Source organism: Ascaphus truei, chromosome 1 (genome assembly GCF_040206685.1).
Source record: "Ascaphus truei isolate aAscTru1 chromosome 1, aAscTru1.hap1, whole genome shotgun sequence".
Classification (NCBI taxonomy): Eukaryota; Metazoa; Chordata; class Amphibia; order Anura; family Ascaphidae; genus Ascaphus; species Ascaphus truei.
In genome coordinates, this window is record NC_134483.1 from 403,318,712 (window position 1) to 403,332,401 (window position 13,690).

Sequence of the window (13,690 nt, forward strand, 5' to 3'; positions counted from 1 at the left end):
CCCTTCCCCTTTTTTCCCTTCCCTTCCCCTTTTTTCCCTTCCCTTCCCCTTTCTTCCCTTCCCTTCCCCTTTCTTCCCTTCCCTTCCCCTTTCTTCCCTTCCCCTTTCTTCCCCTTTCTTCCCCTTTCTTCCCTTCCCCTTTCTTCCCCTTTCTTCCCTTCCCCTTTCTTCCCTTTCTTCCCTTCCCTTACCCTTTCTTCCCTTCCCCTTTCTTCCCTTCCCTTCCCCTTTCTTCCCTTCCCCTTTCTTCCCTTCCCCTTTCTTCCCTTCCCCTTTCTTCCCTTTCTTCCCTTCCCTTACCCTTTCTTCCCTTACCCTTTCTTCTCTTCCCTTACCCTTTCTTCTCTTCCCTTACCCTTTCTTCCCTTCCCTTACCCTTTCTTCCCTTACCCTTTCTTCCCTTACCCTTTCTTCTCTTCCCTTACCCTTTCTTCCCTTACCCTTTCTTCCCTTCCCTTACCCTTTCTTCCCTTCCCCTTTCTTCCCTTACCCTTTCTTCCCTTACCCTTTCTTCCCTTACCCTTTCTTCCCTTCCCCTTTCTTCCCTTCCCTTGTCTCCGGCTTCGGGCGACACGTCTCCATGGACTCCGAGGGGGTCACGTGCACGGCACATGACCCTGCGGTGTCATTTGATGGCAGAGACAAGCTAAGGGGGAGGGGGTGAGAGGCACAAACAGGGGGAAATCAGGTAGGGGGACGCAAAGGAAACAGTTTGCGCACCCGCTCTAGACGTCCGTGGGCCCACACAGGGTGTTTTGTGTTTTTGAATAGATATAGCATAGTTTACAGATCTTGCTGAGTTTCCCATAAGCGACTTTGCACTATGTAGTTTTGCACACACAACAAATGTACACATTTGTCAAGGAATTTCATTTTTTCCTTTAGTAAAATTTACATGGCGATAAATCTAATCAATGTTATTTTCAAACATCGGAAATGACTAAATGCTTAGAGGTTTGTTTTTCAGTATGCTTTCTAAAGTTCATGTATCACTTATTCAAAATTCAATACAAATAAACAGGACTGTAGTTAGACAAAACTAGTCATCGGGATGAATGTGGTTTAAGTAGTAAGTGATTTCTAATTGTGCTGCACAGTTTGAGAGCTAGCACCTTGCTGAACGTCTATGTGGCAAATCCTTCAAATGAATGTGACGCTTTCTCCTTGGAATGCCGTGTGTTTCGCTCTCTGCGGTAATCATTGTCATGAGATTCTGTGCCACACCAACAGACCCAGAGCTTTATAATTAACATTTTCCTGAAGCAGTGCAATTGTACTGAATGTACCCAAATGCAGGATGGAAAGCCTGAAATCGTAGCCACATTAGGACAAACTGCTGGTTTTTAAATGTTGATGTATTTGTCATGTTACAGGTTATTAGTGGTCACTTAGGGTGGGTGCGAAGCATTGCTGTTGAACCTGGAAACCAGTGGTTTGTAACTGGCTCCGCAGACAGGACCATTAAGGTGAGTGCTTCAGTGGTGGGGGTTGTGTAATTTGTGAACTAATGTGTTGCAGGTTATAATAGAATATAATTTCCAGTGTTCCTTTTGTCATTACCATTTTAGTTCGCTTCAGCTCCAGCAGCTTTGAAACATAATTGTTCAGATACACATCTGGGATTTTGAGCACAAAAAAGATAGTCCCATAGGTTCTTAGTATACATTTGTAAACAAACCTGACAAAGGATGAGAAGTGCAATTTACAAGCAATAAATGAACCCAAGTTTTAGCTGATGAAGGTTTAGGGCAATTGCAGTCTAAAGGGAGTTGTGTAAGCTAAAACTGAATGCACTCGGTGTATTCATTTGCATGTTCACAACCAGGATCTGGAGAAGTGGCATTTTACAAACCGTAGAGGGCTTGAGATACGTGTCATTTTTCAGATAGGAGACATTTTGCAGTGTGTCCTGCATTTAATTGTGTTATGGTTTGTTTATACTTCTAAAAACTCATAGAGCGCTTATAATTGGTTTAACATCAGTTCTGTTTGTCATACAAAATGTGAAGTCCTGTAGCAAAGGTATATTTTGATTCCTTTTGACACTAGATCTGGGACCTGGCCAGCGGTAAATTAAAGCTGTCCTTGACGGGTCACATAAGTACTGTTCGGGGGGTGATTGTGAGTTCCAGAAGTCCATACTTGTTTTCCTGTGGTGAGGACAAGCAAGTCAAGTGCTGGGATCTTGAGTATAATAAGGTATGTGATGCATGGGTAAAAGAGAGCTACTGTATCAAAAAGGAGGGGTGGGTAAGTAGTAATATAAATATTTTTTGCAATTTGCTGTTTGAGTCCCAGTCTGTATGACCAAGTGCAACCCAGTACCTCTGTTATTGTGAAATATATTATTAGATTTAAATCTATTGGTTCGTTAATATATTGTGCCCTCCCAAAAAAAGTTGCATGAATCAAAATTGAACCAAAATCAAATGGAGGAATAAAAGACCCTTGAGACCCAGATTCACTAGGCTCCATTAAATCCGGGCACATAGTTACATACAGTAGTAGATGAGGTTGAAAAAAGACATAGGTCCATCAAGTTCAACCTGTGCTAAATTTAGACAACAGATACTTTATCCTATATCTATACTTATTGATCCAGAGGAAGGCAAACCAAAAACCCCATTAAGGGGAAAAATTAATTCCTTCCTGACTCCAAGAATTGGCAATCGGATTAATCCCTGGATTAACATAGCGTGAGAGGAAATAGACTAGATGATGAAAGTCTCTTTTTAATAAGCCATTAGTAGCCCACGGTGCCTGCTAGTCATGGGCAACCCATGGATAGCTAGAGACTAAGGGCTTCAAATGGTTTAATATCTACCCAACACTATACTACCTATTTGGCTAGTAAAACCATATCTTACTAACCGCGATGGCAGACGAGGAGTTGGCACAACCTCACCCTCTGGGGCATAACCACTATATATCTGTGAGGCTACCTAACCTTTCTTGAGAAGAGCCTAGGTAGCCATATTGGCACCAGTAGGGTTAATGATAACATGAATCCACTATACTTGATGACCTGGAAGAAGGGGGGGATGGGGGTCAGAACCAAAACTGGCACAACAAATAAAAACTGAGGTCTCAAATTCAGAGCCCGGTGGCAGACATGCAATCTGTGTCCCCCTGACGGAGCCTCAATCTTGTTTTGAAGCAAAAATTCCTCCCTTGATTGTATGATAATCATCTGGGTGCATGTATTTATTTGTGTGAGGAAGTAGCCCTTATAATAGGGCCTGTTGCATAACGTGTTCTTAGCTGGTAAATCAACCACTGTGATTTTGTTGATTTACCACATGGTAACGACTCGCATCAATAATGTAATGTTGGGGGAACATTGTTATATATATTTTTCTATCGTATATGTATTTTTATTAGATGCAGATGCTGAATCGAAGCGTCCCATGCTACACCTATTTATAAAAATGTTTACCAGGTACAATGTGTACATTGAGTTGCCTCTCATTTTCACGTTTGTCCTGAGCACAGAGTTATGACAAATACATGGTTACATTAAGTGAACAAGGCTATACATTATGTTACAGACATTGCATGAACAGTTTAACATATTTTATCTTTTAGGCGTATGAAACAGTTAGAGCCCAGATTAAAATGGGAGTTCGCTTTAGTTTTGAAAGAACATAGACTGGTGGCAGATTTGAGAGTCTCTCCTGGCAGGGTGAAGGACGGGGTTTATAAATGGCAGTGTTAACGTTAAAATGCATTGCGTTGTTTCCTGGCATTACATTTTTAAAGGAGATTAATGAATAGGGGACGAGAATCATTTAGCCTTATTAACGTGTTAAGACTAACGGCTGTTAATCGCAATGATAAGGTAGTAACGCAAGTAAATCCTGGTTAACGTCATTAGGTTTTAGTGAATATAGCATTATGATTAGTGTACATGCAGCAAATTATGCTACAAATGTATTATCTTAAAAATAAAACCTTGGTCACTGAGAAATATTTGACATATTTCTGTGATCAGCTTCAATAAAGAAAAGTTTGAGGGAGAAAAACAAAAGAAACTGTTTTGTTGAACAATCTAGAACTCATCCAAGGAGGATAGGCGTTCATACCTCATGTCTTGCAATTTGTTTCTGACTAGGTTATCAGGCATTACCATGGTCATCTTAGTGCAGTCTACGGGCTAGACTTGCATCCAACTATTGATGTGCTGATGACTTGTAGCAGAGACTCCACTGCACGGGTAAGTACTATCTGCAACTTTGGCTTTGAGGGTATTGACAGCCTGTGTGTAAGGTATTGGTACTGAGGGTATTGACCTACACTGTGATTATTAAAAATAAAATAAATACACAGATCTTCCTGATTGTAGAGGCACATAAAAGGTGCATTGGACAGGTAGCCCTATAGTCTCTTTGGGAATAACGGTGGTGATTGTGGCGGGGGGGGGGGGGGGTTCACAAAGCTCTGTTAGCAGATATTGGAGCTCAATCATCGTTTACTGCCAGTGACTTCAATGAAAGTGAATGCCGTCTGTGCTCCGAAGCCTGGAGCTTTGTGAAGGTGTTATGGACAGCTCAACACAATCGTAGCCTCTGTTTAAACCCAGGGATACAGTAGATGTCATCTGATGAGCGTTAACAGTGCTTGATGCACGATTGTTGAAATAGGAATAGAATTGTATATGGACTGATTAACTTCTTTTGCAGCATTTAGTTTCACATTGATGTCTATATTCAATAGCCTTCATGTAGTGGTGTGCAGAAGTATTCACCCCCTACCAGTAATGTCACATTTTGTTGAATTACAAATGTATGCAGTTTCCCAAACTAACCTTTTTGTTTTTTTGTTTTTTTTAAATTCTAAGCTACAAAGCTGTAGTGGTTAACCGAACACTGTTAGGAGGAGGAGGTTAAATGTCAGCAAAGTAAATGTACAAAATGAAATTGACTGGGTTTATAAATATTCAGCCTCTTAAGTCAGTACTTGGTAGAAGCAACTTTTGCAGCAATTACTGCTGAGTCTTTTTGGATACGTCTCTACTAGCTTTGCACAGTAGGATGGCGATATTTGTGGCCATTCTTCATGGGAAAATGTATCTAGTTCTTATAAGTTTGCGGGGAATCGTCGATTGACTGCAATCTTCAAGTCCCGCCATAAATGTTCAATTGGATTCAAGTCAGGACTTTCCCTGGGCCACTCGAGCATTCATTCTCCTTGTTGAAACACACTAGTTTGGCTTTGTGCTTTGGGTCATTGTCATGCTGACATGTGAATTTCCGCCTCAGTTTGGGTCTTGGCTGACTCCAGGATTGGCCCGTTCTTTAGAGCAGTGGTGCGCAAACTGGGGGGCGGGAGATTTTTCTGGGGGGCCGCGGGCGTTTGCAGAGGGCCCGCACTCTTCCCCAAGGCATTTAAATTCAATGCCAGGGGATCGCGTGAGGCCTCTGCAACACTAAACTTATCGTGATTCAGGCGTCGTGACGCAATGACACCGCGGGTCACGTGATGTCACATGACCCGCGGCGTCTTTTGTCACAGATGCAAGGTAGGGACAGCGGGGCAGGCAAGACAGGGGGGGGCGCAGCAGCAAAAGTTTGCGCTCCCCTGCTTTAGACCATCCATTCTCCCCTCTATGCTGAAAAGCTTCCCAGTCCCTGCAGATGGGATGCATCCCCATAACATGATGTTGCCACCACCGTGCTCTACAGCTGGGATGGCGTTGACTGGGTTATGTGCATTGTTGGACTTGTCTGATCACAAAACCTTTTTCCACATGTCTGCAGTATCATCAATATCCCTTTTTGCAAACTCCATGATTTTAAATCAGTCTTAAGTAATGGCTTCTTTCGTGCCGCCCGTCCATACAGGCTATATTTGTGTAGGAACCGGCTTATTGTTGTATGTGAACACTGACTCCCATCTCAGACACAGAACTTTGCAGATCTCTCAAAGTCATTGTTGGGTTTAGTGTCTAATCATGAACCAGTTTTCCTGTTTGACCGGCTTCTCGGTTTGGGTGGGTGACCTGATCTGGCTTGTTTCTGGGTGGCATAATGCATCTTGCACTTAATGTGGACTTCACTGTGCTGAGAGGGATAATCGGGGCCTTTGACATTTTCTTGTACTATTCTCCTACTTTGTATTGTATGTCTTTATTTATATAGCGCCATTAATGTACATAGCGCTTCACAGTAGTAATACATGTGGTAATAAAATAAATAACAGATAATATAAATAACAGATCATGGGAATAAGTGCTTTAGACATAACAGTAACATTAAGGAAGAGGAGTTTCTGCCCCGAGGAGCTTACAGTCTAATTTTGTGCCTCTACCACTTTATCCCTGACTTGTTTTAAAAGCTCCTAGGTCTACATCAGGGGTCTCCAAACTCGGTCCCCAAGGGCCGCTAAAAGGCCAGCTTTTATGGATATCCCTTTTATGGATATCCCTGTTTCAGCACAGGTGGCTCAGTCTTTGACTGAGCCACTGATTGAGCCACCTGTGCTGAAACGGGGATATCCATAAAAGCCGGCCTTGCATGGTTGCTTTGTTGGATCCCTATGGGAGTTGCAGCTTGAAAGTCTATATACCTGAGGGAAATGATCTACAAGTTTAAACCACTTTCATTGCACACAGGCTGAAACAATTTCACTCATTTTGTGGCTTTGGCCAAGGCAAGAGTGGCGATCATTGAATGTTACTCTGGGGTTCTTTTTGACTTCCTGTATGTTTTTCCGGTTTGTTCTTCGAGAGATTTTGGTAGGACGACCGCTACTGGATAGTGACTGTGGTCTTCAACTTTCTCCATCTGTCTGACAGTGAATTGGTTGAGCTCCAAATTTTTAGAAATGGTTTTGTAACCCTTTCTAGACTGATGTGCATCAGAACTGCTTTTCTGAGGTCCTCCGAAATTTCTTTTGATCGTGGCATGGGACATTTAAACACGCAGTTGTCGGGCGCGGGAGAAGGACATCGTGGCAAAATGCCCCGGTAGCGGAACACAAGGGGCGTTTTGGTCGCAGCTAAACGTCCTAGACCATATGGAGAAGGCCAAACTCACAAAGCTTCTGATCGGTTTTATAGAGGGTGCGGCCTCCCAAACTCACACCTGAAACTCTACCTAGTTATTTAAACATCTGAATCTAATTATCCCCATTAATTTAGCTGATAAAACCAGGGTTTCACTTATGTTTGCACATACCCGACTCTTAATTACTCATTGTTTCTTGTCCATACATCATTTCGTTTCAAAAAACATGGAATTGGTTATGTAATCCCTATTAGATATTTAAGAAGACTGGTTTTGATTCAAGAAGGTTTCATGGAAAAACTGACATTTACGTAATTATCATTGGGGTTCACAAACTTTCTCGCCACTACATTCATACGCATTTTCTAACTTTATCCCTTTTGAAGTCTCTCTTGTCGATTTTTCTACATGTAAAGTCTAATTTGAAAGCATTGTGGAGGATGCTCAGGTGTCTCAACAAAATGGGAAACGTGCAGGGGGTGAATACTTCTGCACGCTAATACTTAACAAATGTAATCTCACAAAGCTTCTGTTCTTTCTTTATTTTTACCAGGTTTTCATATTTTTGTGTTTTCAATGTATTATATATGACATAATTTCCCTAATATTTGAGGGTTTTCAGACTACCCAAATACCTATTGTCATAATGAGTGTCTGGCTTCACAAGCTGTTTGAAAATGTTCTCCCTTTTGAACATTTTAGCAAAAGATTTCAAGAGCCAATTGTAATTTCTCAATCTGTGATTTAATTACAAAGTGTTATACTCTTGGAATCCAGCTTCCAGGGCAATTGAGGTCCTTTAGTTCTGCAGGCAAGAATTAATAGAAACCTTGAATGTTTTTTTTTTGTGTGTGGAGAAATGTGCAATGAATGCTGTGAAGCAATATCTATCCCACGGCTGCTTCAGCCCTGAACGTGACGAGTTTGTGTATGCGGGCGGTGAACTACTTGTTCTTGCTAATGTCCCTGTACTGTTCACAATAGATATGGGATGTGAGAACAAAAGCTGGTGTACATACACTTGTTGGACATACCAATGCTGTGGCAACAGTGAAATGTCAGGCTGCAGAGCCCCAGATCATTACAGGTAAGACACAATGATGAGCCTTTCACAGTTGGAGAGAAAAAAAAGGCAGAATTGGGCGACAAGGGGTTTGCACCAGCAGCAGCAACAATTCCTGTAGCTTTTTTCTAACACCTTTGCAGTGAAAATATTTGTCACATTATTTTAAGTTACTTTTTAGCTCGCATTTTTTTAGATAAATATGAGACGTGAAGGTCTTTATCTTGAGTAATTTTTTAGTGGTTTATGCAAGGGTGAATAAAAATGTATTAAACGTAGAAGCCAGACAGACATTTGGGAGGAGGAGGGATTCTTGGAGTGTTTGTGGATTGATGGGCAGGAGGATGGTTATAGGGTTTGTTGAGCAGGGGGGAGAGTTTCTTCAGGGCAGCAACACAGCAACCCCCCCTTCTCCCTGCCCCTTCCCCCACCCAAGGTTGGGAAGGGGTTAAGAGGCAGTCCCAAGAGGAGGTAGGAATTGAGATGCAGGGGTCGTGCTCTTCTGGTCCTTTTCTGGTCCTTCGCTGTCAAGGGAGAGAGACTTTTTTTTTTTTTCCTCCACACACAACGCTCAACGGTTTATCCTTAAGACATCTATGCTTTTCAGATACTTTAAGAGTGCCTTGCCGTCAGACTGCTGTTTTTAATTTGCCGACCTATACCGAGATCTGCTAACATGCCATGACATTTGTTTTCTTCCGCTGGTCCTCATTCCAGGAAGCCACGATACCACAATACGACTCTGGGATATGGTGGGTGGCAAGACGCGCGTGACATTAACAAATCACAAGAAGTCTGTCAGAGCTGTGGTGTTACATCCAAGGCAGTAAGCACTTTTTTTTTCCATGTCCCTGTTGTAATGTCTATTTTAACTCTCATTGATGGAATATTCTACAAATTAGCCCTTTTTCCCCCCTACTATGTAGTTTGTTGCTTATTTGGTTGGATTGAATTTTGAGCATTTCTGTTTTATGGATTTTTTCCACTGCTGTTGATTTGAGGTACACTTCAGGCTTCACCTTTTTTTAAATGTTTCAAAATGTAGTACTGCGGAAGCGAGATCCTTTTTTTTCCCCATGAGTTAGGAGGCAGCCATAATTTGATTTGTCGTATTTTATACGACACTGAAAGGTTGACATGCATTGACATTCATTACGAATAGCTTAGGCTTGTCTTGGGACAGTACATCTGTTATTTGACCCCGACTTCTCTTTGTACACCCGAAAAGGGTGCTCGTGCTATTCCATATACAGCAGAAGCGTTTTTTTTTTTTTTTTAATTCAACTTAATGTTATTTTTAATGTGTTTTTTTAAAGGTGCAATCCAAGCTGTTTGTATAAAAATAAAAAATGTAATACAGGTTTGAAGCAGGGAGCGTCTGAAGCTGAACCCTGGGGGGTGGGTGCCGGTATTGCCGGCAGCTTTCATTTTAAAGCCCGGTCACATGGGCCAATAGGAAGCTGCACACTGGGTGACGTCACAGCTTCCTATTGGCCCGCAGGGCCCGGGAGCTTTGAAAAGCAGACATGAGTATATGTGAACCCTGGAGTGATTAACGACACCCACTACGAAGGTAAGTATCTCTGGTATCGGGGGTCCCAGGAACTCACATTAATGGGGTTCAGCTCCGGAGACTCCCAGCTTCAATCCTGTTTTTAAGAAATGAAGAAGAAACTGCTTGGATTGCCTCTAATATTCTGCGCATGCGTGGATTTGTATAGCCAGTTTTAGACCACCTCCTACCTTGTGATACTTTTCTGCCCATGTTCCCAGCAGCGTGGGACAATAGATAACGTTACCTTGGTAATATCAGGTTACATTGTAGCTGCTGAGTTGTAGTGACTAAAGGATTGAATTGAAACTGAAAGGCGCACAATCAGGATTTTTACAGATTTAGAACAGCAGCACCAAACTTAGGCAAGAATGTAGAATTATACGTTGTCACGCGCTGTACATAAAAAAATATAAAAAGGGGGGGGGAAATATAGTATTGTTTCCCCGAGATACTTACCAAACTTCCATAAGGTGCTGGCGACACGCAATGCAGCTCTGGAGACCCCTTTTGCCGCCTATATAGAAACACTTTGTTTTAAGGGGAGTGGGTGGGGTGGAGGGGTTATGGTAGGACTGCTCCTTTAATGACCTTGCTTCTGTGCATAAAATATATAGTTAAAAGTAAAGTTGATAAACAGCCACTTAAACAAAACTAAAACAATATTGTTGCTTTGTGTCATTAGGATTCCTGCCACGGTCACCATTGTATTAAAGATTATTGATCTTGCTGCTGCATTATGGTGGGAAATGTTCCAATATTGTGCGTTATCGCTGCCATTAACGCCTACGGAAACTCTGTGATAGTCTTCATAGTGCACTGTTCTCAGGAGATACAGATGTAACTAGCTTTATTTTAGGTCCCAAGATTAGTCCTTAATTCATTGCACTGTTTTGTGGACCGCTCCGAGCATTCTCATTTAAACCATCTTAGTAGTTCAGCCATGCAGAGGGGAAACGTCAGCCTGCAAAACCCATGGCTTCTAGTTCTTGGGCCCTTTATTGTGCTACGCAAGATGTCTAAAATAGCAGCACTTACGCAGCAACTTTCTCATGTGACTGAATAAGGGCTATTGCTGCAGTTCTTGCTTAATCAGTGAAGTCTGCATGACTCTGTCCAATATTTATGCATTCCAAAATGATCTGCTATGCAAGTGCTGTAGAATCCTTCTTTTTATTCTAGGTACACATTTGCATCTGGATCGCCAGATAATATTAAGCAGTGGAAGTTCCCTGATGGAAACTTCATTCAAAACCTCTCTGGCCACAACGCTATAATCAACACTTTGGCTGTAAACTCTGATGGTGTGCTGGTATCAGGAGGTGGGGAGCGATTTCTTTCCTTTCTTTCTTTTTGTTTGTTTTCATTGCGGGAAAACAAGCTTGTTCAGCTTTCTCACTCTTGTGGTAAGGTTCTTACGTGTAAATTCTCACTTCTTCTGTCTGACACCTGTGATTTGTGTCTTGTAGCTGATAATGGAACCATGCACCTGTGGGACTGGCGGACTGGCTACAATTTCCAGAGAATTCACGCTGCTGTACAGCCTGGTTCTCTAGATAGTGAATCTGGCATATTTGCCTGCACATTTGACCAGTCGGAAAGCAGATTAATCACTGCAGAAGCTGATAAAACGATCAAAGTCTACAGGGAGGATGACACTGCGGTATGTATCCACTTAATTATCAACGTGTTACTTTCCAGACTTAATTAGAAATGTAATGTCTTTCTCTTTATTTATTTATTTTTAAACAAATTTAGTTTTGAACATTTCAATAATAGATGCTTAGAGGAATAAAATAGACAGTTCTCAAATAAAATGTTAATTTGTAACTTCTAATCAGACAGTTTGTGTCTTGACCGAAAATATGTATTCGGATAATATATTCAAGCTCACACAAATATATTGACTGCAAATCCCAAAAAATTATACAATATTCAGTGTTTCTTGTCACTCTTTATTAGAAATAATACGATATGGATTTACTCACACAGGCCGTCTGCATTTACTTCCAGTAGCTGAAGCAGAGTCGGTTTACAGAATGCTAATGCATGAAATATGAAATCACTGTAGAAAACATGAAATTCTTGTTACGTTGTCAACACAAAATGTCTTTCAAAATCTAGTCATAGAACTGCTATATTCTAAGTTGCGAATATGCAACTTTGACTGAGTCTTCTGTAGCATTGAAACTACCCTGTTTGGACATACTAAAAGAAAGGGGGCCATGGAAGACCAAAGTGTTTATTAATGTGTTAACCAATAGGTCTAGAAAGCTTGTTTTGGGTTATGCACATGTGTTCTTTTACATTGTTCTTCATATGTCTCGTGCTCTCCTGTATTATCAACTTCCTTAATTCTCATGTGCTCCTAGACCCCTTACAATCTGATGTTCGTACAGCTCACTCAACAAAGACTGTGGGCACTTTAGTAGCCAATGATCTGCCTGAAGCCAAAGTCCATGGTCATTTTTCCCTACTAATCCTGCTCGATCTCTCTGCTGCCTTCAGTACTGTCAATCACCATCTTCTGCTTCATATTCTAACTCCCTTGGTATCCCCAACAAAACTCTATACTGTTCTGATCATACCTCTACCATCGCACATTTTCGGACTCTGCTGCCAACATGTCCTTGTCTTCTGTTGATCTGTCTGTTGGTGTACCTCAGGACTCTGTTCTGGGACCTCTCCTTTTCCCTCTACACACTATCACTTGGTGACCTCATCAACTCTTTTAGCCTTGGGTGTTATCTCTATACAGATGATGCACAGATATATCTATCCACCCCTAACCTCACACCTGCAATCCAGTCCCAAGTCTCTGATTGCCTCCTGGCTAATCATCATGGATGGCACTCTGCTGCCTTAAATTTAATATGGCTAAAACGGAGCTATTATTGCCTTGCCCCTCCTCCCCCCCCCCCCCCCGCCACCCTTAAACCCAGCCCAATATCCCCTTTCCCATCATCGTAAATGGATCTACCATCTATCCTGTCGCCAAAGCATGTTGCCTGGAAGTCACATTTCACCCTTACCGCTCCTTCTCCATTAACATTTACGGCATGGCTTCCTTCGTTATATTCAAATATCCACCCTTTCCTCTGTCCATCTACTGCTTACAATTTAATGCATGCCCTTATCCTCTCTTCATTGTATCCTTATCCTCTCCCGTCTGAATTATTATAACATACTATTAACATGTTTCCCTGCCTCAACTTTCTCCTTTGCAATCTATCCAAATTCTGCTAGAATGTCAATTTCTCCCAAAACAGTCTCTGTTATCTCTTCCTTAAATCCCTTTCCTGACTTCCCATCAAGTTTTGGATCAACCTCAAAATTCTGCTCCTTACCTTATTTATTTTTTTAATATATAAAGGCTCTCCACTCATCTGTTGCTTCCTACACATCGGCTTTGATCTCTCGCTATGTCCCTGCTTATCTCCTGTCTCCTACCCACCCATTTGACCTCTACTGCTCTCTCCTTAAACCTTTTTCCCTCACTGCCCCTTACCTGTAAAACTCTCCCACACTCGGTATATGCCAAGCACCTTCTCTTCCCACCTTTCAAACAAACATTAAAACTCACATCCTTAAATGAAGCATTTCATTAGCCTGCACTCATGGCTACTGTCCCACACCCACAGTCACTCCTAACCACCACTGTGGCCAAGCACTGCCATCTACTGCACTTATTCACTCACCTCCTGTCTCTGTAAGGCCTGGACCCCGCTGGCAACTGCAGCGCCCGCTGTGGCGGACGAGAGCCCTCCCCTCAATAGCGCCGGGCCTGCTGCGAGGGGGGGCCGTGGCGCGAATTGCTCCTGCTCTCAATAGAATTGAGAGCAGGACTCGCGATGGAGCGCTAAGCCACGCCCCCGGCGGTTCAGCCAATGAGGGCGAACCTGCCGGGTGACGTCACGGCCGCGCCCCCGTCCCTCCCGCGTCACGCCACCCCCCCCTGTCTTTTGGTCTGCAGCTCCCTGCAGACCGGGGAATCTGCTGCATGCGCCGCCAGTCTCGCGGGCGTGCATGCAGCGGAGTTACCGGGGCCTTAGCCTAAGTCTCCCAACATAC

At 42.6% G+C, this 13,690-nt stretch overlaps 1 protein-coding gene across 2 annotated transcripts in view; it reads left to right on the forward strand.

Annotated features, from left to right (window-relative positions):
* The window catches only part of PLRG1 (pleiotropic regulator 1), a 39,145-nt gene that overhangs the window by 23,541 nt on the left and 1,914 nt on the right, over window positions 1–13,690 (forward strand). For both annotated transcript variants that reach the window (XM_075612998.1, XM_075613007.1), the window contains exons 8-14: window positions 1,374–1,466; window positions 2,050–2,199; window positions 4,112–4,213; window positions 7,989–8,091; window positions 8,785–8,893; window positions 10,802–10,941; window positions 11,089–11,282. In XM_075612998.1, the coding sequence (XP_075469113.1) occupies window positions 1,374–1,466; window positions 2,050–2,199; window positions 4,112–4,213; window positions 7,989–8,091; window positions 8,785–8,893; window positions 10,802–10,941; window positions 11,089–11,282 (891 nt within the window). The remainder of the gene's footprint in view (window positions 1–1,373; window positions 1,467–2,049; window positions 2,200–4,111; window positions 4,214–7,988; window positions 8,092–8,784; window positions 8,894–10,801; window positions 10,942–11,088; window positions 11,283–13,690) is intronic.